At 38.6% G+C, this 21,890-nt stretch overlaps 2 protein-coding genes across 2 annotated transcripts in view; one reads left to right on the forward strand and one right to left on the reverse strand.

The window, feature by feature from the left end:
* LOC126193968 (replication stress response regulator SDE2) overlaps positions 1-8,621 on the forward strand; it is a 56,967-nt gene extending 48,346 nt beyond the window's left edge. Inside the window, exons 5-6 of the mRNA XM_049932729.1 lie at positions 1,862-1,955; positions 8,298-8,621. Coding sequence (XP_049788686.1) covers positions 1,862-1,955; positions 8,298-8,478 — 275 coding nt within the window. The 3' untranslated portion in view covers positions 8,479-8,621. The remainder of the gene's footprint in view (positions 1-1,861; positions 1,956-8,297) is intronic.
* Positions 8,622-15,596: 6,975 nt separating this feature from the next.
* LOC126213270 (probable G-protein coupled receptor AH9.1) overlaps positions 15,597-21,890 on the reverse strand; it is an 85,875-nt gene continuing 79,581 nt past the window's right edge. Inside the window, exon 6 of the mRNA XM_049940970.1 lies at positions 15,597-15,622. Within this exon, the coding sequence (XP_049796927.1) occupies positions 15,597-15,622 (26 nt within the window). The remainder of the gene's footprint in view (positions 15,623-21,890) is intronic.

Genomic DNA, 21,890 nt, shown 5'->3' on the forward strand with positions numbered 1-21,890 from the left:
CACATGTACAGTCAGGAGGTTATGCAGAAGGCAAGGGAGAGTAGGGGACCGGAGGGGGGGGGGGGGGCTAGGGGGCGGAAAAGAAGAGAAGTAAAAAGACTGGGTGCAATGGTGGAATGAGGGTTGTGTAGTGTTGGAATGGGAAGAGGGAGGCCGGATGGATGAGGACAGTGACTAACGAAGCTTGAGGCCAGGAGGGTTACAGGAACGTAGTGTATATTGTAGAGAAAGTTCCCACCTGCACAATTCAGAAAAGCTGGTGTTGGTGGGAACGAACCATACAGCACAGTCTGTGAAGCAATAATTGAAATGAAGGCTGTCATGTTTGGCAGTGAGCTCAGCAACCGGGTGGTCCACTTGTTTCTTGACCACAGTTTGTCGGTTTGTTCATTTCAACGACTGCTTAACAGTCCATGCCATATGGGTCCTTCCTACCAACACCAGCTTTTCTGAACTGTGCAGGTGGGAACTTTCCCTGCAATATATCTTACATTTTTGTAACCCTCCTGGGCTCAACTTTCGTTAGTCATTGTCCTCACCCATCCAGCCTCCCTATTCCCATTCCAGCTCTATACAGCCCTCATTCCACCATCACAACCAGTTTTTCTACTTTTTTTCTTTTCTGCCACCCTACCCCCTTCCCCACCTCTCCCCTGCCCTCCGTATAACCTCCTGACTGTGCAGACAGCTGGCCTCTTCTCTCTCTTCTCTTCTGCAGCAGCACTGCACTGTCTGCCACCCCTACCATGCTATTCTTACCCCTCCTCACTCCAGCCTCCTCCTTAACCCTACCCAGTTGCCACTCGCATCATGCACTGGTGCTGCTGCTCGCAGTGTGGCTGCAGTTGCCCAAGACTGAAGGTGTGTGTGTGTGTGTGTGTGTGTGTGTGTGTGTGTGTGTGTGTGTGTGTGTGTGTGTGTGTGTGTGTGTGATCTATTTTTGACGAAGGCCTTATGGGCTGAAAGCTTTATTTGTGACAGTCTTATTGTTGTGCCTGTCTGTGACTCAGCATGTCCACTCTATGGTGAGTAGCTACTTTCCTTTTCATATTATTGTCGAAACTCATATTAATATCTAAAAGAAAATGTATAGAGGTATCTGGTCACAAAACATGTAAAACTTTTTATTAGTAGCCCAGATCAAAACTTGCCTCCATTATTAAAAAGACGTTATTCAGATGCTGTTTGTCATTCATTCTACCAATGATGGTCTCAGTTTCCTGAGACAGGCTGCCAATGGCTGTCCATGCAAGCTGACACTCAGTGCGGTCGTTGATGAGGATGATCATAAAGGGGAAATGCCTTTATGGTTGCTCCTATCAGCTACTGTGCTGAGAATCAACATAGTTTGTGAAGACAAAATGAATTCCATTGAAGACTGAATACACATTATTATGGCACATACTGAATCAGATTGGGGAGAAAAGTATGTTACGCACAGTTGGACTAAAAGAAGGGAGTGGTAGCCAGGATGGATCCTAATTCATCAAAGAATAGTCAATTTGGTTGTTTGGGGGAAAGGAGTAGTAAAACTCGATCTCTTCCAATCATTATATTCTTTATTGGACGTTTTTTTTTCTCACTGACCCATCATAGTGTCTTCCTTACTTGATCAATCCATTTGATCTTCCATCAGTCTCCTAACATTAAGTGCCTGCTTCATTTTTATCCACTTTTGATGAAGGCTGTTGTATTGCCAGCATGCTGTATGATGCAGATTTTCTGTTGTGTGTGTTCTGTTGCTCTTCCATCAGCTGTATATGAGTGGTTGCACTTATTCATCTCTGTTCATAGTATATTTTTTGTACATTGTTTTCGTAGTATACTGTGAATTACATGTTTCTACTTCTTATGTGTCTAGGATTCAAGGCATCAGGTAGTGGAAATGGCTTGAAGAGAAAACAGGAGAGCAAGGAAACGAGCTCAAAGCCAAAGAAAAAGAAAACATGCTTGTGGTATGTGTGAAAATCATATTCCAACATATGTTCCCAGCTTTTAATTACTGTACTAGAGTAGCTGTAGATTTCAGGTGAAGAAATTAGTATTGTACAAAATCTTCTAATTTGTATAAAATTTTGAATCATTTTATGCCATTCAATTTAAAATTTGCCAGTTATCCCAAAGAACAGAATTAGAAAATGCAGTATGTCTAACAACCAAACCCAGAGCAAGGTTCGGCTAACCAGTGCTCTGGGCCCACACATGGTATAGGATTTTATAATTTACATTATGCTATTTTTCACCTACTCTCCATGCAGTGGCAAGCTATAAGGTAGTAATTGCAGTGAGCTAGATGTACCACATCTGTTTCTTTGGGAATTTCAAATGATCTTTGTCTATGTGTATATTACAGGGTCTTCATAGATTTTTGACATTAGCTTCAGTCATGAATTGATATTGATAAAAACACAGTGCATTCAAGAATAAATTCATATTGTGTAGTGCAACAACACCTAAAACTTCAAGAACACATTATCTGTGGTTTAATTTACAAGTGACTAGCAATCCCAGCAACGCTTTGCAATTGTTGAATATGAATGGGAACTGGATATAACTCCTAATTGGGTATCCTTACGAACTGACAGGCTGTAAATTTTGGCTCCTCGTAGCGACTTTACTGCTTTGGAGATATAGAATATAAATGAAAAAGACTCCTTTGTTTTAGGGTATGGTTTTAGTTGCTATTGAGGTTTTTAACTTTTTTTAGGATACTGTTACATAAATTCAGAGTATACAACATTTTTCAGTTTTTGGACACTGTGTGGTGAGATTATGAAATGGTTCTTTGAATTATTGGTTCTTGAGAGGACACCATGCAGAAAACACTCTGATAACTTAAATTGAGTGTGTAAATCAATTGGGATCATTGGTGTATGAGGTATGAGAAATGCTTCTCCAGCTGCTAGCTGTGCACATTTGGTAGCTTCAGTGACATTGTGTATAGTTTTAATTCGCAAACGGGTAGCATTGCAAATTTTTGGACAATTGGGAGTGCATAGTAGCATTTCAATGATAAGCCAATTAGCTATAAATAAAACTTTTCAAATATGTGTAGGTTTCGTTAAAACTGAGTTTGAAGGTGAAACAGAACAAAACATTGTTGTGTATACAATTTTGTTTAAAATGTACAGTAAAACTTCCAGATAAACAACATCTAAGGGGAAAATAAGAATATTCTCTTTTAAGAAGTGTCCACTATTCAGAAAAGAATAAAAATGCAGTGTACAATATAGTACATACTGTGTACTGTATATAGAATAGTACATTACAGCTATATATTGTACTAGTACATTACAGCTATATATTGTACTAGTAAATTAGTGAAAATGTATCTTCATTTAAGTACAATACTACATTAACAAACCCCATAAACTAGTATAATACAGTAGTAAAATTTTTTTCATGCATTCTGGAAGGTTGGTTTGAAGTAATCATATTTTTTTTCTGAACCACGGTGTCATTTATAATTGTCTGCTAAATATGTGTTTCAACTGCTAACATTAAATTGAGTCCCTCTTCATCACTTTTCAATCTAAAGTAGTGTTTCAATTTTCTTACCTTGGAATAAAGTCCAGTCCAGTTACGTCATTTTTAGGAACTACAAAAAGTGGCATCTACTTTTGGGAAAAGTCACACGTATTTTTTGCAAAATTCGCATCTATTTTTGTCAAAATTCACACCTACCTATTTGTTTGTAAATGGCTAGACACACATGTGAAGACAGACAAACCGTAGTTCGTTGGAACGGACTGTTAAAAAAGTGTCGATTGGGAACTATTTTGACTGGAATGTTTGCTCATGCAGAAACTTTAACATCTTTTTTTCTTCGAAATAACCTCTGCTTTTTTTGTTTGGCTGTCTTTAAGCTTTCAAAAATGATTGTTCTGTTGGAAAGCTGCAACATTTTTCCACCCATTACCTGAATGCATCTCCATTTTAAGGTGTTTCTAGAGTTGGCCTATTTCCACCCAATTTGATTATTTCAAAGTCTGCAGACTGTTAATTTTGACCCCTCATGGGCATTCAGCGTAGAAGTAGAACCAAATGTACGTTAACTGTATTTTAACGGTAGGGGAAGAATTTTGAGATAGCTGAAAAATGTTACAGATTTCGCTTTCCAGTTGTGCAGTGTGTGGGCACTACAGGCAGGAGTGGCAAATGGACCCAAGCATAAACAAATTAGAATTTTGAACACTGGGTGGGAGGGTGCGGGGAGGGCAGCAGTGTGGGGGAAATAAACCTGACCTCTCTCTTATGGAGCAGCAGCCTATAGCAGCATTGTCACAGGGATCACCTATTTCTCATAGTGTTGTAAAGATTATTATCAAAATCTGTGATAGACCATGTTTAGTCGCTGCACATATTTCACAAGAAGAAAAGAATGAGCAATGCGCAATAAAAGGCAATCAGGAATGGCTACTATGCAGTTGCTTGTTGAGTTTAGCATGTTATTAATGACATAGTTCAGGCCTGACCTTTAGCAGTATACAAATCAACCACAGTTCAAAACATCTGCCACCTAATTTGCCATGTTAAAAGTATCCAGACTATGTCATATTTTGAGCTTTGGTTAGCAAATGTATGCATTTATTTGTTATAAAATGCTAGGTCCCACAGCTGAGTATTATTTGGCATTATGTGGCGTGTATCTTAATTAGACTATTTAAGCACCCACATTTGGCAAGGCGTTAGATCATTGAGTGCGTTGATAAGTCATTTCATTTGTACACTTTATTTTTCAGACAGGTTCTTATGCACATTATCTTTCTCAATTAGGCTTCACCACATGATGCACTGTACTAGTAACTGGAAGTTTTTCAATATTTATATGCAGAAAATAAAGCTATTTCAAACTGTCTCTGATAAAATAGTTCGTCTGGATACTATTTGCTATGAAATGGCATGTATTAAGTAATTTTGCAGTCTCGCATTTTGAGGCAGAATTAGCATCTATTTTGCATTTCTCACAAAATGCGAATTTTTCTGGTTCGTAGTCATCATTGTCTTCATCCTGTAGTCCATTCTCGGCATTGTCACCACACCCTTCATGAAGTTCTGGTATGAGTTCACATACGCTAGTTGATATACTTTCCATGAACAGTGCGTCATTGATGTTGGCATATCCATCAGATTCCTCTACTAAAGTGTAAAGTTCATGCTCATGTTTCTTGAGGTTGTTTTCTTCAACACCATTATCTAATGCTGAAGCCCTGTCATAAATGAACCCTGCCTTCTTGAAAGAGCAGTTGATTGTAGTGAATGTTACTTGTTTTAAGGCTGAAGAAATCCACAGAATTTCATCCAGTACTCTCATAGATTTTCAGAATTCATATCCAAATTCAGCATTGTCCATTCAAGAGCAAATCTGTCTCAAGTAAAACACTTTGAAATTTTGAATAAACCCTTGATACAGTAGCTGGCAAAATGAAGTTGAATTTAGTGGTAAAAAGATTACTTTCACATTTTTTTAGTGCATCATTACTAGAAGTGGCATTATCTATAAAGAAAATCGTGTTCCACCTTTGTCTTTCCATTCTTCAATCAAATGCCAGCTACCATTCAGTCATTGTTGCCCTCATCATCCAAGATGGTTTATTCGCATATCACTCCACCCTCAGTTTACTCAAGTCATATCCTTAAACGTTTGGGGTGTTGCAGCCTTATCAATACTTAAAGGCTTTTCAGATTTGCCTATCATATTAACACACAATAGGACAGTGAATCATTCTTTTGAAATTTTGCCTCCAGGACAGTTTTCACCTTTCTGGCCGTTGTTTTACTGGGAAGATTTCTGAAGAAAAGACCAGTTCCATGACAGTTAAAAATATTTCTTTCTTCATAAGCTTCACAAATTGCTGTTGCCCTTTCTTTCCAATCTAACATGATGTTTTCATCTACTGAACTGGATTCACCACACACAGTTAGAAAAGAGATGGTGTGACTGCTTCTAAATTGGTCAAGCCAACTTACAGATGCTTTAAAATCCTGAAGTCCTAACTCCTTTACAGTTTCAAGTGCTTTCTTGCAGATCAGAGGTCCACCAACTTTCAAGTAATTGCTGCAAACACAGCAGAACCATTCAAAAGTCAAAAAAGAAAGAATTTTTAAGCCTCTTATGTTAGGAAAAGTGCATTTACTGGTAAGGTTACCATTTCCTCTCCATGATCTCAGAATGTCCTTGTTTCCTAAAATCACACTGATCTGTGTTTTTTCAATGGCAGACCTCATTGTCATGTCTCAACCACTGAGCTTTTCCTTTTTGTAGACACTGATCTCAAACTTTTCCTTCAGTGTTAATTGCTTCTTTTTTTGTAATGTCTTAACACTACAGTACATAAGCCCTCTTGCTTGAAGACAGAAACAGTATGCACTTTAACTTAAAAAAAATGTTCAGATGCAGGATACTGATTGTTGCTGTTTAATTTTCAAACACCTTTTCCTTTCATGCTGTCTGTTATTTCGAATTTTCATTGTTGGGGGATACATTTCAGTGTCAATGACCATTAGTGAGAGTGTTCGCTGTTCAGAAGAATTTTACTACATAGGCCAAAGTTATTTTACAGGGGAATTTTAAAATGTCAGCTTTTGAGAGGAGTCTGCTATTTGAAAGTGTTTATTGAGGGAAGTTTTACTGTATATAGGAGGAACAAGCTGTCTAATGCTTTACTTGCCCAGCCATCATAGTTAAAATAAACTGCAAGAAAGAAAATGAAAATGCACATTTTCACAGCATGGCATAACGTTTTCTTTCTCTCTGTCAATTTTAACAGAAAAGCTGCACATTGATGTTACATTTCTGCCCAAATGTTTATTAGAGTATGGTGCAAAAACCTGAAGTAAGACAGTCAAGAACTTTCGAAGCTTTTTGGAAACAACGTTAACCATCTTGATGACAGAATTTATCTCTGGAAGATGTGTGGTTTTGTCCTCAATAAATTCTGTGGTAATTTGTGACTGAAGTGATTACTTTTATTGCATTTTGAGTAATTTGCAGATTCCTATAATTTTTGCTGTTGTGTGATAACAGCCTGATATATGCATGTGAAGGATGACAAGTTAAACCACTTGTGCAGCAAGGTATTTCTTTGCTATTCTTTCCATTGTAGGTTGCAACAGTTATTAGCTGGCAATTTTGACATTTATCGCTTAACAGTATACTATATATGCATTCTGACCACCATTTGTAGATCTTGCAGATCACTTGCACAGAAATAACAACTCTCTAAAATGAAGTGGTAGGCACTAAATTATTGTATGATGAAGGTTATATAAGTTTGATTTGTCTAGAACTTGCTAAACGTTGTGAGTCATACAATGACATTCATTTAGGTGTAAATAATTCTTTTTATGTTCCATTATTTTCAATGGTTTGCACAAAAATAGTGTTTACAATTTCAGAACTTGCAATTTCATCTGAAATTTTGAGGAATGTCACTTATTGTTAAAGAAGCTGTAAGTATTGTTGAAATCGAGAGAATGTTGCCAGACTGCTGTCACTCAAAGAATTAACCTTTCTCCTGTACTTGCACTTCTCCATGAACACTTAACCTCTTGTATTCTTTTCTTGGTTTTCATATAGCAATTTTGTATTATTGTCCGTCACTTACATTCTGTTTTTGTGATAATAATGCTGTAAACCAGAATTTTACTAATGTTACATAAAATTAAACTTACGTCACTCAGATTTTAATTTTATCCATTACATCTGTTGATTTCTTTTAATGAATTAACAACTTGCATTGTATCTCATCAAATTCTATGGTAAAATATAAGTGTTCCATAACAATATTATGAAAAGGATAGTTGCTACTCACTCTATAGCGTAGATTCTGAGTCACAGGTAGACACAACAAAACAACAAAAAGACTGTTAGAAAATGAGCTTTTGGCCAACAAAACCTTCATCAGAGATAGAACTCTCTCTCTCTCTCTCTCTCTCTCTCTCTCTCTCTCTCTCTCTCACACACACACACACACACACACACACCAGCAGCCAGAGACCGGGGTCAGTGTGTGTGTGTGTGTGTGTGTGTGTGTGTGTGTGTGTGTGTGTGTGTGTGTGTGTGACAGAGAGAGAGAGAGAGAGAGAGAGAGACGAAGGCTGTTTTGGCCAAAAACTCATTTTCTGACAGTCTTTCTGCTATGGCTATCTCTGCTATATGGTTAGTAGTAACTATCCTTTTCATAATATTGTTACAGTCCATACTAGATTTTACAATAATCCATAATATATTTTGCATAGAAGATAGATAAACTTTCACTATTACTCCATATAATCTGGATTTTTTCCTTGTGTAGGATTGATGCTGATAATGAACTTGACACTGAGGATAGTGATGATTGTCTCAGTGACGAGAATGATGGCAGTACATCATCAAAAAGTGGTTCTCAAAACAGTTCCAGTCAGTCACATGATGTTACGCTACATTTACCAGAGGCAGTGGCAAGAAATGACAAAAGGATAACACAAGCTGTGTAATATTATTGACTCAGTCTCCTTGTAGGAAACCAAGTGATCGTACTCTATGTTTTTGTAAAATAAAATGTGTAAAAATAATTATTATACAAATATATTAACAATTGAATTGTGTATGAATAATAAAATAACAGCATTGTTCAGTATTGCTCAGTGGATATTCTTTATCAATCCCTCCCTTATTACTGCCATAATGAGTCTCCCATAGTGAAATGGTGCATTGAGAGTTCTTATTGTATGTCATAGTTAAAAACATTGTGGTTCAGGTTTCAATATTACAAGCAAGCCAAGATGGTTCTGTCAACAGAACATGACCATCCTCTATCCCCTTTTGTGCCTGAAACCTGATCGGTGCTGTTTGTAAGATTTCCAATAATGATGGGCTGTATGATTATAGGAAGGAAACATTAGTACTACATTTAAACAAAACGTAGTATGGAGGAACAACAGTGTTGCTGGTAACTGAAGACTGTAATAAGTTCTTCATCCAGCAGTGGATGTCAAATGGATGGTGGTGGTGATAATGCTTCTCCTGTGTTAAATTTTAAGTGTACAGTTGTTCTCTGGAAATTGTGCTGCTTTTGGTAACCGTGGTGTTTTGCAGGTCTGTTAACCCTATATGTCAGATAACATTCTACCATTGTTTTCTCTTGTTGGCAACAATGCATGCATTTGAAATGCATATTGTTGTATGTCTCTGTTAAGGAAGCTCTATTGTTGATATTTAAGCACGTTTCTGCCAGTAGAAAGCAGGAAGAGGACAGTATCTGGTTGTTCATTAACCTGCGAGCAGGTGCGCCTGTATATAAAGTGCGCCAATAAAAAAATAAAATGGCTTTGCATGGTTCCATTTTTGTTTCACAACTGCAGACACGTGCCTATTCCTTTAATATTGCTTCAGGTAACACAATGATAATTTGTGTTGTCATACGTCCAAGTGAGCAGCATTAATATTAAATACAAAGGGAGCTAGGCAGAAAAAATTTACGATCCATGCAAAAAAACAAAAAAAAAAAAAACCCTGATTATGAGCTAGCAGCCTAATGCCACATTGAGGCAGTTGTCTATGAGATAATTAGTGATTGAATAAGCAGCTGGATGGGATCTGATGCCACTGCACTGCTTCATGCTTCGAGTGGGACATAACTGTCTCTGTAACGCCTGTCCTTAGCAACAGGATGTTGTACTGAAAATTTATTTCATTAGTTTAATAAAACAGTGGTGTAGCTCATATTATATAAGTTTATTTCCTTGTTGTTTAAATAAACTAAGATCAAACTGTGATTTTGATCATACATGACTCATCTTGGCCACAAATGAAGCTATTCTTTACATGTGTACGAAGTGCGCTGGGTGCCTGCTCGTGTTATGAAAAATGGCACGCCCGCTCAAGGGTTAACTGAAGACTTTTTCCAAATAAGATTATGTCTTTTAAAAAATGCTGAAATTTATGTTACAGGTTAGCCACAAAATGCAGTTCGTTATTACGGTTCCAAATCTAGCTTTTAATTGTGTGGTGCATGTATGTTAATGCTAGGCAGAACAGTCAATATAATGTTACCTACTTTCTTAGAGGCCTGTCTATGCATGAAATCCTGCATGTTCTTGAGGAGGAGGAAGAAGGTGCAGTGGATATATTTATTGAGCCTTCTGAAGTTAATGTAGAATCGGTTGAAGATTGTAGGGAAGAAAATGGTGGTGGGCAGATAGATAATCTTGGTCCAAGGCAATGTCATGCTGGTGCAGAAGTGGTATTGACCAACAAAGATAAGTTAGTTCTCATGATGATGAACCAGGAAATGTCGTTTTAGATGAAACAGAAAAGCTGCAGATCTCAAAAACTATAATAAGAGATTGGAGAAGGGAGAATCTACAAAGCAGTACTGCTTTATTTCCTGAGAGTGATCACAGTAAATCAGCAGCTTGTCTCCAGCTCAGTGCTTTTAACTATTCTAGAATGATGAAATAATTAAATTTCTAAGTAGTGAAGCTACAAAATATGTTTTGTTCAAGAACTGCCCAGATTCCAAACTAAGGTTTTCTAGAAATGCTACCTTGCAGATGATGTTAGTGGGATTCAGGGTTGGACATGAGAAATGAAATTGTGCACAATGTGATGAGAATAGGCAAATTCAAAACAATTATGAGATTCAATCACTCGTGATAACACACAAATCAATGTAAATGATAAAATGTTGAAACTTTCAGCCTGAGCAAGATTTGGATTATGATGAGAGCATAATAAAGCATTTTGGCAAGCATGAATGCCAACAATTTGTGAAAGGTAAACCCATTAGATTTGGGTACAAAGCATGGTACCTAAACACAGACGTGTTATCTAGTGGATTTTCAAATATACCACGAAACTATCCACAAAGTAACGAAGTGTACAAGAAAGCATTTGGAAAATGTGCTGCACTTTTGGTTGAAATGATTGATCCACTTCCTGATAAAAGTAAAAATCTGCCCTACAGGTTTTATTTTGACAATCTGTTTACTTCGCCAACATTGTTGGTTCACCTAAAAGAACGAAGTTATGGTGCAAATGGCACTATTCGTGAGAATCATCTGCCTAAAAAATGTCAACTTACACCCTCTAAGACAATGTCCAAAAGGAATGCAGTATAAAGGGCATGTTTCTACGATTTCCTTGTCTTTTCTTAACCTGTACCACATCCCTGAAGGTTCCTCATCTTGGTGGATGTACAGAACATGATGAATGAATGACTGATGGAGGAATAACAGAATCTAGAAAGTCCACAAACAATAAACTGTGAACAGCAGACTTAACTGTGTCCATAATACCACTGAATGCTATAAGAAACTGTAATGCTTCAAACATATCCCTGAGGCACACCAGTCTCCTGCTCAAATAGCTGTGAAAGAGCATCACAGACCTGTCTGTAGAGGAATAACCATATGAATACAGGACCATTGCATTAAAGACACAATATTTGTATCCACAGATTATGTGGTCTGTAATTTAAAACAATGTCACAATGATCTCTCCATTGACAAAAGATTCCTAATTAGTCTCCCATTTGGATTTGCCAAGGGGGAGGTAACTGTGAGAAGTAGTTTGAATAACCGATAAAAGGACAACATATTATGAGTCAGAGTGTAGACTGTCAGAAGTTTGAATGTGGCAGGAAAGCTAGAAAACCTGGAAAGGAAAATGCAGAGATTCAGTCTATAGATCATGTGGATCAGCGAGGTGAAATAGAAGGAAAATATGGATTTCTGGTCAGACAAGAATAGGGCCATATCACCAGCAGTAGCATATGGTGTAATGGGAGTAGAGTTTGTCATGAATAGGAAGGTGGGGTAGAGAGTGAGTTACTGTGAATATTACAGTTATAGGATTCTTCTCATCAGAATCAAAAGCAAATCAACACCAACAACAATATCTATATCTGTACTCTGCAAACCACCAACAGATGCATGTCAGAGGGTATGTCCCACAGACCCAATTATTAGGGTTTCTTCCCGTTCCATTTATTAGTTCAAATATTAATGTAAACATCACATGTTAAAGATGAAAGGATAGAGAAAGTGTGTGAGGACATTGAACAGTTAATATAGTATGTAAACAGTGATGGAAACCTAATAATTATGGGGAAGAGTCACTTTTAGGCAAAAGAAATCTACTAGTATAAAATATTAGCCTTATTTGAGGAAGAAATTTCAGAGAATGTACGAGGGTCGGTCAAAAAGTAATGCCTCCCATTTTTTTCTACTTAAAGAAATTAAGTTAAGTGAAAAATTTGAATTTGGCGCCATTCCTCAAACCTTCTTCTGCAATCCACTGCAGTAGTAACTTTCTGTGTCAACAGGTGGCAGCACAGCAGAAGTTTGTAAGATGGCCGACATCGATGTTCGTTTGAGACAGCGTTGTGTGATTGAATTCTTGAATGCAGAAGGTGAAACGCCCATACGCATTCATGAAAGACTGAAGAAGGTGTATGATGTTGTGACAGTGGATGTCAGCACTGTTAGACGATGGGTTCGTCGTTGTAAGGAAGCTGAAGGGCAAACACCGTTGACTGACGAAAAGCGGAGCGGCAGGCCGGTGAGTGCAGTGACTCCACACAACATTCAGCAAGTTGATGACATCATTCGTGGTGACCGTCGGGTGACTGCAGATGAAGTGTGTCGCATTATTTCTCTTAGTAAAGGCAGTGTGATCACGATTATTAAACAATTGGGGTACTCAAAAGTTTGTGCACGGTGGGTTCCAAGAATGTTAACCGATCAGAATAAAGAGGCAAGGAAAACAATAGCCTCCCAACACTTGCAGCGCTTCCGTTTGGAGGGAGATGAGTTTCTGAAAAAAATTGTGACCTGGGACGAAACATGGGTGCATTTTTTTGAACCCGAATCAAAGAGGCAGTCAATGGAGTGGCGTCACACAAGCTCGCCGAGGAAGAAAAAATTCAAAACTGTGCGATCGGCAGGGAAAGTTATGGCAACAGTTTTCTGGGATACAGAGGGTGTGATTCTGGTTGATTTTTTGGAGCAGGGATGCACAATAAATTCTGTTCAATACGTCACAACCCTCAAAAAACTTAAAGCACGTCTTCAGCGAGTTCGCCCAACAAAATCAATGGCAGATGTTCTTCTTTTGCATGACAATTCAAGACCACACACCAGTCGTCACACCTCTGACGAGATTGTCAAAATTGGATGGGAAGTTTTACCTCATCCCCCATACAGCCCTGACCTGGCACCATCAGACTTCCATCTGTTCGGGCCACTAAAAGAAGCTCATCGTGGGATTCATTTTGAAGATGAGGAGGCCGTCAAAACATCCGTGCGTCAATGGCTTAGGAAGCAGAGCTGTGATTTTTACCGTGCTGGGATACATGCCCTTGTTCAAAGATGGACCAAAACTGTAGAGATGGGCGGAGATTACATTGAAAAATGACAAAATGATCCTCAATGTTGTGGTTTTCAACCTATGTAATTGCATTTAAATTTCCAGACAATTAAACGTAGAAAAAAAATAGGAGGCATTACTTTTTGACTGACCCTCGTATATTTGGATCACAGCATTGTATGGAAATGACTCGTGGACTGTAGGAAAACTGGAAAGAAAAGAGAATTGAAGTGTTTGCAGTGTGGTGCTACAGAAGGATGTTGAAAATTACATGGACTGATAAAGTAACAAATGAGGAAGACCTTAGTAGAATCAGAGAGAAAAGGAACTTATGCAGAATACTGACAAGAAGAAGGGACAGACTGATAGGAAATCTGTTGAGACATCTAGGAATAACTGTCACAGTGTTAGAGGGAGGCAAAAACTGTAAGGGGAGGAGAGAGATTGGAATATATCCAACAACTAATTTAAGACATTAGGTCCACTGTTGCTCTGAAATGAAGATGTTGGCATAGAATAGAAAGTCAGGGCAGGTCACACCAAACCAGTTGAAAACAGATGACCACAAAAAATAAAATAAGGAATACATAGCTCTTCTGACACAGTACATCTTTCAACAGCTTGACCCGTGAGACAGGTTGCTTTAGATTCCAAGAACAACTTTTTGTGTTAGAATCGGTTGGTGATGTGTGGATGCACTGCGCTTTTTTTTTTCATGAGTGCTGCAGCAAACACTGTTGCAAAGATTAGGGGTTGCAGAGATTTTTACCCATTCTTCAGCTCAGTGTATGGTGCTTGTTTAAGTCATCTTTGGCTCCTAGATTTTTTCTTTTCTTCTCTGAATACCATACACACATTGCTGCACAATGTATGTTGACCTGATTGACAGAGAAATCAATGGAGGCATATGTAGTTTCTTCAGCACGTGTGGTGTATCACACTTGCACACACAGCCCGAAATTCACATCCCATAGTGCTTTTCCTAAATTTCTGATCCTCATTGAGCTGAAGATGTGTAGTTTTGCTTTTGGTATTACGAACTCAGCTTTAATATGATCTGACAAAACTGGCCAACGTATACGTAAATGATTTTGTTGTTCTACCATTCCAGTCAATTGACCCATTACATTTTGCACTTCAGTGACTTCTTTGTCAGCCCACTACTCCCTAAGCTCTGTACTGTCTGTAAACCTGATGCCTCTGCACATTACTACAAGTTACGGTGTAGTTCAGTGACAATGGTGTACTCGTCCAACTCTTTTTGTCCTCAGAGGGTTGGTGGCTTGCTGTTGTGTCGCCATTTTGAATAGTAATGATCCATTATGTAGTGACTTAACAGATCTGAAAGTTCAAGCTGTACTGTCAAAAGCTTTTTTGGGTATTGAAGGCTGATTCTTCTTATGGCAATAAAGACATTTTGACATGCCAGTCAATGCACTGTTATAACGCAATGCCTTTACTTTGGAGAATGCCTCCTCAGGGGATTTACCCTCCCATGTTCTCTTTGTCGGATGGACACCCACAGACTACCAGAGCTGCTGGGAGTGATGTTTTGAGAATTTGTTGATGCTGTAGGGTTCCCACAAGCAACTAGAGATACAAAGTGTCCACTCACACAAAGCCCCACTTGTTTAGGTAAGCCTTATACAACTGGGCTGCAGCAGATTCTCCAGAGGTTGCCTGCCAATAACTGTTTAGTCTCATCAGCATGCAGCATATCTACAAATTGAGATATTCTTTATATTTACAACACCCTCACGATCTGAACAGTTAAGTCAAGTTCCCTGTACCATGTGACAGGCGTTGCACCACCACACCTCACAGTGGTCACTGAAGCATGCCCAGAGCTTATGTTTACAGAGGTTGGCAGCACTCACCAGTTCCCTACTCAGGAGCCAAGTTTCCTGAGGTACTCACTATTTGGCATGATCCAGAAGGCAATATAATGAATAATTGTGGTAGTGTACAAGAGATGTAAATTATCTATGTAGACTTACATGTCACCAAATCACTTCCTTGGGACATTTGCTGCAGATGTTTGCCTGAAATCACCACATAAAACTTTTTACCATCAGTAGCAATAATTTTTATAGCTTCTTTTAAGACTCTGTTGACACTCTCTGAAAGCCTGTGGAGCAGCACACTGCACTCATTCCACAGTATCAGACCATCAGTCCTGTGTTTCAGTCAACTCCACGTCTCATGCTCCTTCAAAATTTGTAAGTATACAAATACTGAGCAAATTTTAATGTTTTCCAAGAAGTCCTATGTCTGAAGACAAAAAGAAAGCACCCATTAAAAATCTCAACTATTTCCCTCACCCTAGTCTCCCATCTTTTTAATGCCTTCAGGGTACTTTCATGAGTGTTTGTGTTAAACAGGTGCTAGTAAGTGCACTTACTCAACCTACTAGATTCTTACTTTCATTCCAGGTGGAGTACTGTACAGCTTGTTCATACCTCAGACACTAACTGGCATAATAATTGCCTTTTTGTGCTCTGCTATTTGCTTTCTACTGCCACCTACACTAAATTCTTAAGTCCACACTTTGACAAATTTTGCAATTGTTGTTGTAATTACATTTAATAGCAGCTTTTTATTTGCTTGACAATTATCCTGTAACTCCACAGTAAATGCTTTCCCACACTTATCTTTGTAGTCCATTTACAAAAATTCTTTTAAATGTTTTCTTTACCATCCCATTATACAGTTTCTTCTAAGTATACTTCAATAATAAACACCACCGTACATCTTTGTCATTTCTAGGAAAATTCAGTTTACTTTAGAAGGACACACCACCAAAATAAGGTAGAAAAACTGCCCTTGTGGAGTTCTCCATTTCTTCTGGCTGCTCTTGAAGTTTAGAGCATGCTGATCAAAATGCATTTGTAATCTGAGATCCTGAGTTTCTCCCAGTATATACAATTTTCAAATAACTCACGGGAATGCAGCCATGTGACATCGTTGGCAACTGCTGGTATTTTGACAGGTGACCATCCTGTCATTTTCAAGTCTGTTGAAATATCGGCAGTTGTCAACAATGTGACCTGCTGGCCTTCCCGTAAGTTTTATGAACATTTTGAATCTATGTACCAGAGTACCCATTCTGGAGAAACACAAAGTGGAGATGGCTAAGCTCTGCTGATAAGTTCTCTGGATCTGACATAGCTCTAGCCGTGTGAACCAGATTGTGTTGTTATGCTGCATTGGGATGGTGGATGACAGCTCCCGGCTCAAAGATACAGACTGGTGCATGTTGGTGTGCAAAACACACTGTGGTCCAAGGAACATTCTTCTTTTTTACGAACAATGATATCCAGATACGAGAAGTGTCTATTTTTCTCCACTTTCATGATGAAGCATGTGTTTGGGTGGATGAAGTTAAGATGTTTCAAAAATGAAGTAAGTGGTGGTGTTCCATGAGGCCATACCACATTGGTTTTGTCCACATACCTCCAGAAGCACATAATTTTCAAAGCCACTGGCTAAGTGCCTTGTCCTTAAAGTCTTCAATAAAAAGCTTGGTTACTATGGGAGCCAGAAGGGTAGCCACATCAACACCATCTATTTGCTCAAAATATTGTTCATTAAATAAAAAGTATGTGGAGGTAAGCAAATGTTTGAAAACATATAAGGTGCCCTCCTCCACCTTAGTTCCTATGACTTGTAATGAATCCACCAGAGGCACAAATGTGGACAGAAAGACCTCTTCAGCACTCACTAATACGTTGGTTTGTTTGATACGCAGACTCTTTAACTATGTAAAATATTCTGAATTTCAAATATGCTGTTCAAATTTTGCTACCAAAGGGCTCAAAAGGGAGGCCAGGTTTTGATAGGTAGTCAGTTTGTCTCAGCTATCTCATCATATCTTCAAACCGTTAATGCTGTCATCATGAAGGAATTAGACTGGCCATAGTTCTTATAAACTTTTTTTTTTTATTGGCCTCTAGCAGCTTATAAATTAGTCATATCCAGCCTGTGTGTTGAGACTGGTTTGCTACCATTTGTCTTCTGATGGCAGATCATCATTATGAGAAATGTGAGCAGGATATTCTCACTCCCGTAGCCACCAGCATCTCATACTGTTGCTGCTCGCCTTCCAATGGAGCAAATATTCATAAACAGACTGTGAGCAATGAGGCCATTTGAGATTTGTATGAAGGAGGATGTAGTAACACTTAATGCAGACAATATTATTGTGCTTTATTAATGTTAGACTCATTCACCACCCTAGTTAATATTGAGACCCAGAAAAATTTTTAATTTGTCAGTGTACTGAAAGAATTGTACCCAAGAGTATGTTTTTAAACCTACATTTCACAGAATTTTTCTGACCAGTGCAGCCATGTAGTAGTTTACACTGAAGGTTCTCAGCAGGGAAATTCCACTGGCTGTGCTGTGTTTTTTCCTGAATATGTCCTCAGAATTAACTTACCTAATATATTCACAGTGTATGGTGCTGACTCACTGCACAAACAGCTTAAGTGCCTTTCGGGCTACCCATCTCATATACCCAGCAGAGAAACGTGTCCAGATGACCCGAAACTCCATATACCTTCTACAGAGGCAGGGAAGTGAGGTGTCATTCTACTGGGTACCAGGACAAGGTAATTAATGGTAAAGAAGCAGCAAATTAAGAAATTAAGGATGCCTGCATGGAAAATACAGTTTCTCAATGTGCTGCCCCCATAGATGAAGCTGTCTTATTGCTGAAACACAGGATCTTGATCTGTGGGAGGAAGAGTGACTGTGGTTGAGGAACAATAAGCTGCAATCAGTGATACAGACAACATGGCCTTGGAATTCCTCCTCATGCTGAGGGGAGAGAAAATAATTGTGTTGCATCCATGGGTAGGGCACTTATGTCTTCTGATGCTTGGATTCTTCACCCAGTGAGAGGAACTACCAATGTGCAGTGCTTATGGTGTACAGATATCTGTTCACCACATTTTAACAACAGGACATGTTTAATATCAACATATGAGGGTTGTAATCAGCTTATTACATAATCTGCCCTCTAGTTTAGGTTACAATAAAACAAATGTCATTCTTGTTTTAAGGATACAGGGTGCCTTTCTGGCTCAATATTATGTAAAAATTAACACATATTTCTTTCAGGCACTGTTTATAATGTATATGTTTTACAGGTTTTTTTGTTGATACCAGGTAATTAAGCACACTTTCTAAACAAATAAGAAGTATTTTGAAAATTTTTGAACTTGCTCAGGGTTGTTAAAAAAATTACAAAGAAATTGATGCATTTTTTCCCCCCAAAGTACTTCCTCAACTTGAGGTGCCATTTAATCCAGTGTTATACATTTGAAGGAGACCAAATTTTTACCACACATTCATGACATGATGGCTGAGGTACTAGACCTATTTAATTCCACCTGTTATGTATATTACTAGGATAAAAAAATATCACATCTTACATTTTAATTTTTATAAATAACACTTCTATTTAAGTGTTGTTTTTTTCTATAACTTAGTTGATTCTGCAATAAAGCTTAGGTCTACTAAATAATTATGGACCATTGCAAGTTACAGAAAAAAAATTAGTGTAATGTTTTATAAACTTTAGGAAATATTTGTACCTGAATTCTGAAAAAATACGACTTGCGGGAAATTGCGAATGAAAATATGAGTACAATTAAACTGTGCCTCAGAACATTCCTGAAGCATAGTCTTCATCCTGCAGCATTTCTTCATCTTCAAGCTTCCTCTTGGCATTACTTTTAGCACTTCTTGAAGAGCAAATCTGTCAGCTGCATGCACCTGTTGTCTGTCACATACAAGCAATTGATCCTCCATATTAGAGCTACATTTTATGCCTAAATTTCTCAGGACTTACAACCTTCCTACCACTCCATCGTTGAAACATATCACTGCATCTAGTACACCAATGTTTATTGTATTTAGTCCTACAAAAACATTTTTGGGTAATCTTTGCCATATGTAATGGTTGGAAATTTCATTTGTATTCTGAGTGTCCCCATGAAGGCATTTACTAAGCAAAACAGGGTCACTCAGGTCTCTAAAAATTGGTTTTATTTCATTCATAGCAGGCTCAGGAAGAGAATGCTTACGATGGCATATTTGACCACTTTCTTTTGCTTTTTGGTAACCACACCAAGAATCTGTTTCTTTAGGGCAAAGTCCATGAACAGGGTGGTCATCTGTGGACAACTTCTGAAAGTAGGTGGCCCATACAGCTTTTCTCATTGTTGTAACATCATTCAGAGGTGCAGTTCATCTAATGGCCAGTCCATAATAACTCTGATGAAGGTCTATTTCAGTTTCTGTCAGTCTGCCTCAACTAGACAGAGATTTTCTATCAGATAGCAACTTTCCTTTCATATCTCTCCGTAGCTTCCTCAATCTAGCACCCATCCTCTTTTGCACATGTCCACAACACTCCAGTTTTGTTGCCAAGGTATCACCATAAACATTGAACTCATTAATTTTATGGAAAGCTTTAGAGTCCCCATTGCCTAGGTACTTCATATATTTAACGTTATAAATGGGCACCAACATCTGAAATATTTTTAGAGCTCCATCACACTCCATACCTCCACTGTAACCATCATAATTCTTAGAACACTCATCTTCAATGTGTTCTTCAGTGTTACCATGGCAGGTGTGGCAGTACTTAGATAAGTACTCAACATCAGCAACTCTTCCATTCTCCAGAGAATTAGCACTTACAACACCATTCAAGGAACGATGTCCTTGACATTGCCATGTCCCATCAAGTGCAACAGCAATGTCCCTGGTTCCACTAATATTTGCAGTTCCTTCTACTGCACATTTCATGGATGCTTTAGACACAACCATCAAGGCACCTAAAAGTATTTTTATGTACTTGCTGAACCTACTGGGAGGAGGAGGAAGGTCCATCAAACCACAAAACGTTTGAGCAGCCTTTTTCTTTTTCCTATTGCATGCGTTGCATACACTGACTTCGAATTCACATCATATGAATTATGAACAATGTTCGAAGTCATTTTCGAGCTAGATTTGTTGCAGGTTCTACAAAGAACAACTAATTTTGACGCAAAACCCTTCCTGCTACTTTGTTGTTCAGTTATTTCCAGACAGCCTACACCATCTCAGTGTTTACATTTTGCACTTCCTTTATCAAAGAAGATAAGGTGCTCACATCAACAACAACAAATCCACTACAAACAGCATTATTGTTAACACAAAAATTTGAATCACCAGGAGGCATGCCATGTGGGAGTTTCTTCCCTGAAGAACTGATACATAGGTTACTTTCAACAGTGTGGCTTGCTTTGTTTGTGAACTGGTTACCACTGAATTTCCTTTTATTGAATGTATCATACTTATAATTGCTGGAAACAGAAAGTTCAGTTCTTTTTGAAATAATATTGTTTCTGTAACAGAAATAAAGGGGGCGTGGTGGCACATATGACCATAACTTTAAAATTTGGCATATATATATATATATATATATATATATATATATATATATATATATATATATATATATATATATATGATGATTGAATATAACAGAGGGAAACATTCCACGTGGAAAAAATATATCTAAAAAGAAAGATGATGGGACTTACCAAACAAAAGCGCTGGCAGGTCGATAGACACACAAAAAAACACAAATATACACACAAAATTCTAGCTTTCGCAACCAACGGTTGCTTCGTCAGGAAAGAGGGAAGGAGAGGGAAAGATGAAAGGATGTGGGTTTTAAGGGAGAGGGTAAGGAGTCATTCCAATCCCGGGAGCGGAAAGACTTACCTTAGGGGGAAAAAAGGACAGGTATACACTCGCACACACACACATATCCATCCACACATACAGACACAAGCAGACATATTTAAAGACAAAGAGTTTGGGCAGAGATGTCAGTCGAGGTGGAAGAGTAGAGGCAAAGAAGTTGTTGAGAGACAGGTGAGGTATGAGTGGCGGCAACTTGAAATTAGCGGAGATTGAGGCCTGGCGGATAACGAGAAGAGAGGATATACTGAAGGGCAAGTTCCCATCTCCGGAGTTCGGATAGGTTGGTGTTGGTGGGAAGTATCCAGATAACCCGGACGGTGTAACACTGTGCCAAGATGTGCTGGCTGTGCACCAAGGCATGTTTAGCCACAGGGTGATCCTCATTACCAACAAACACTGTCTGCCTGTGTCCATTCATGCGAATGGACAGTTTGTTGCTGGTCATTCCCACATAGAATGCATCACAGTGTAGGCAGGTCAGTTGGTAAATCACGTGGGTGCTTTCACACGTGGCTCTGCCTTTGATCGTGTACACCTTCCGGGTTACAGGACTGGAGTAGGTGGTGGTGGGAGGGTGCATGGGACAGGTTTTGCACCGGGGGCGGTTACAAGGATAGGAGCCAGAGGGTAGGGAAGGTGGTTTGGGGATTTCATAGGGATGAACTAACAGGTTACGAAGGTTAGGTGGACGGCGGAAAGACACTCTTGGCGGAGTGGGGAGGATTTCATGAAGGATGGATCTCATTTCAGGGCAGGATTTGAGGAAGTCGTATCCCTG

This window comes from Schistocerca nitens, chromosome 1 (genome assembly GCF_023898315.1).
Source record: "Schistocerca nitens isolate TAMUIC-IGC-003100 chromosome 1, iqSchNite1.1, whole genome shotgun sequence".
Classification (NCBI taxonomy): Eukaryota; Metazoa; Arthropoda; class Insecta; order Orthoptera; family Acrididae; genus Schistocerca; species Schistocerca nitens.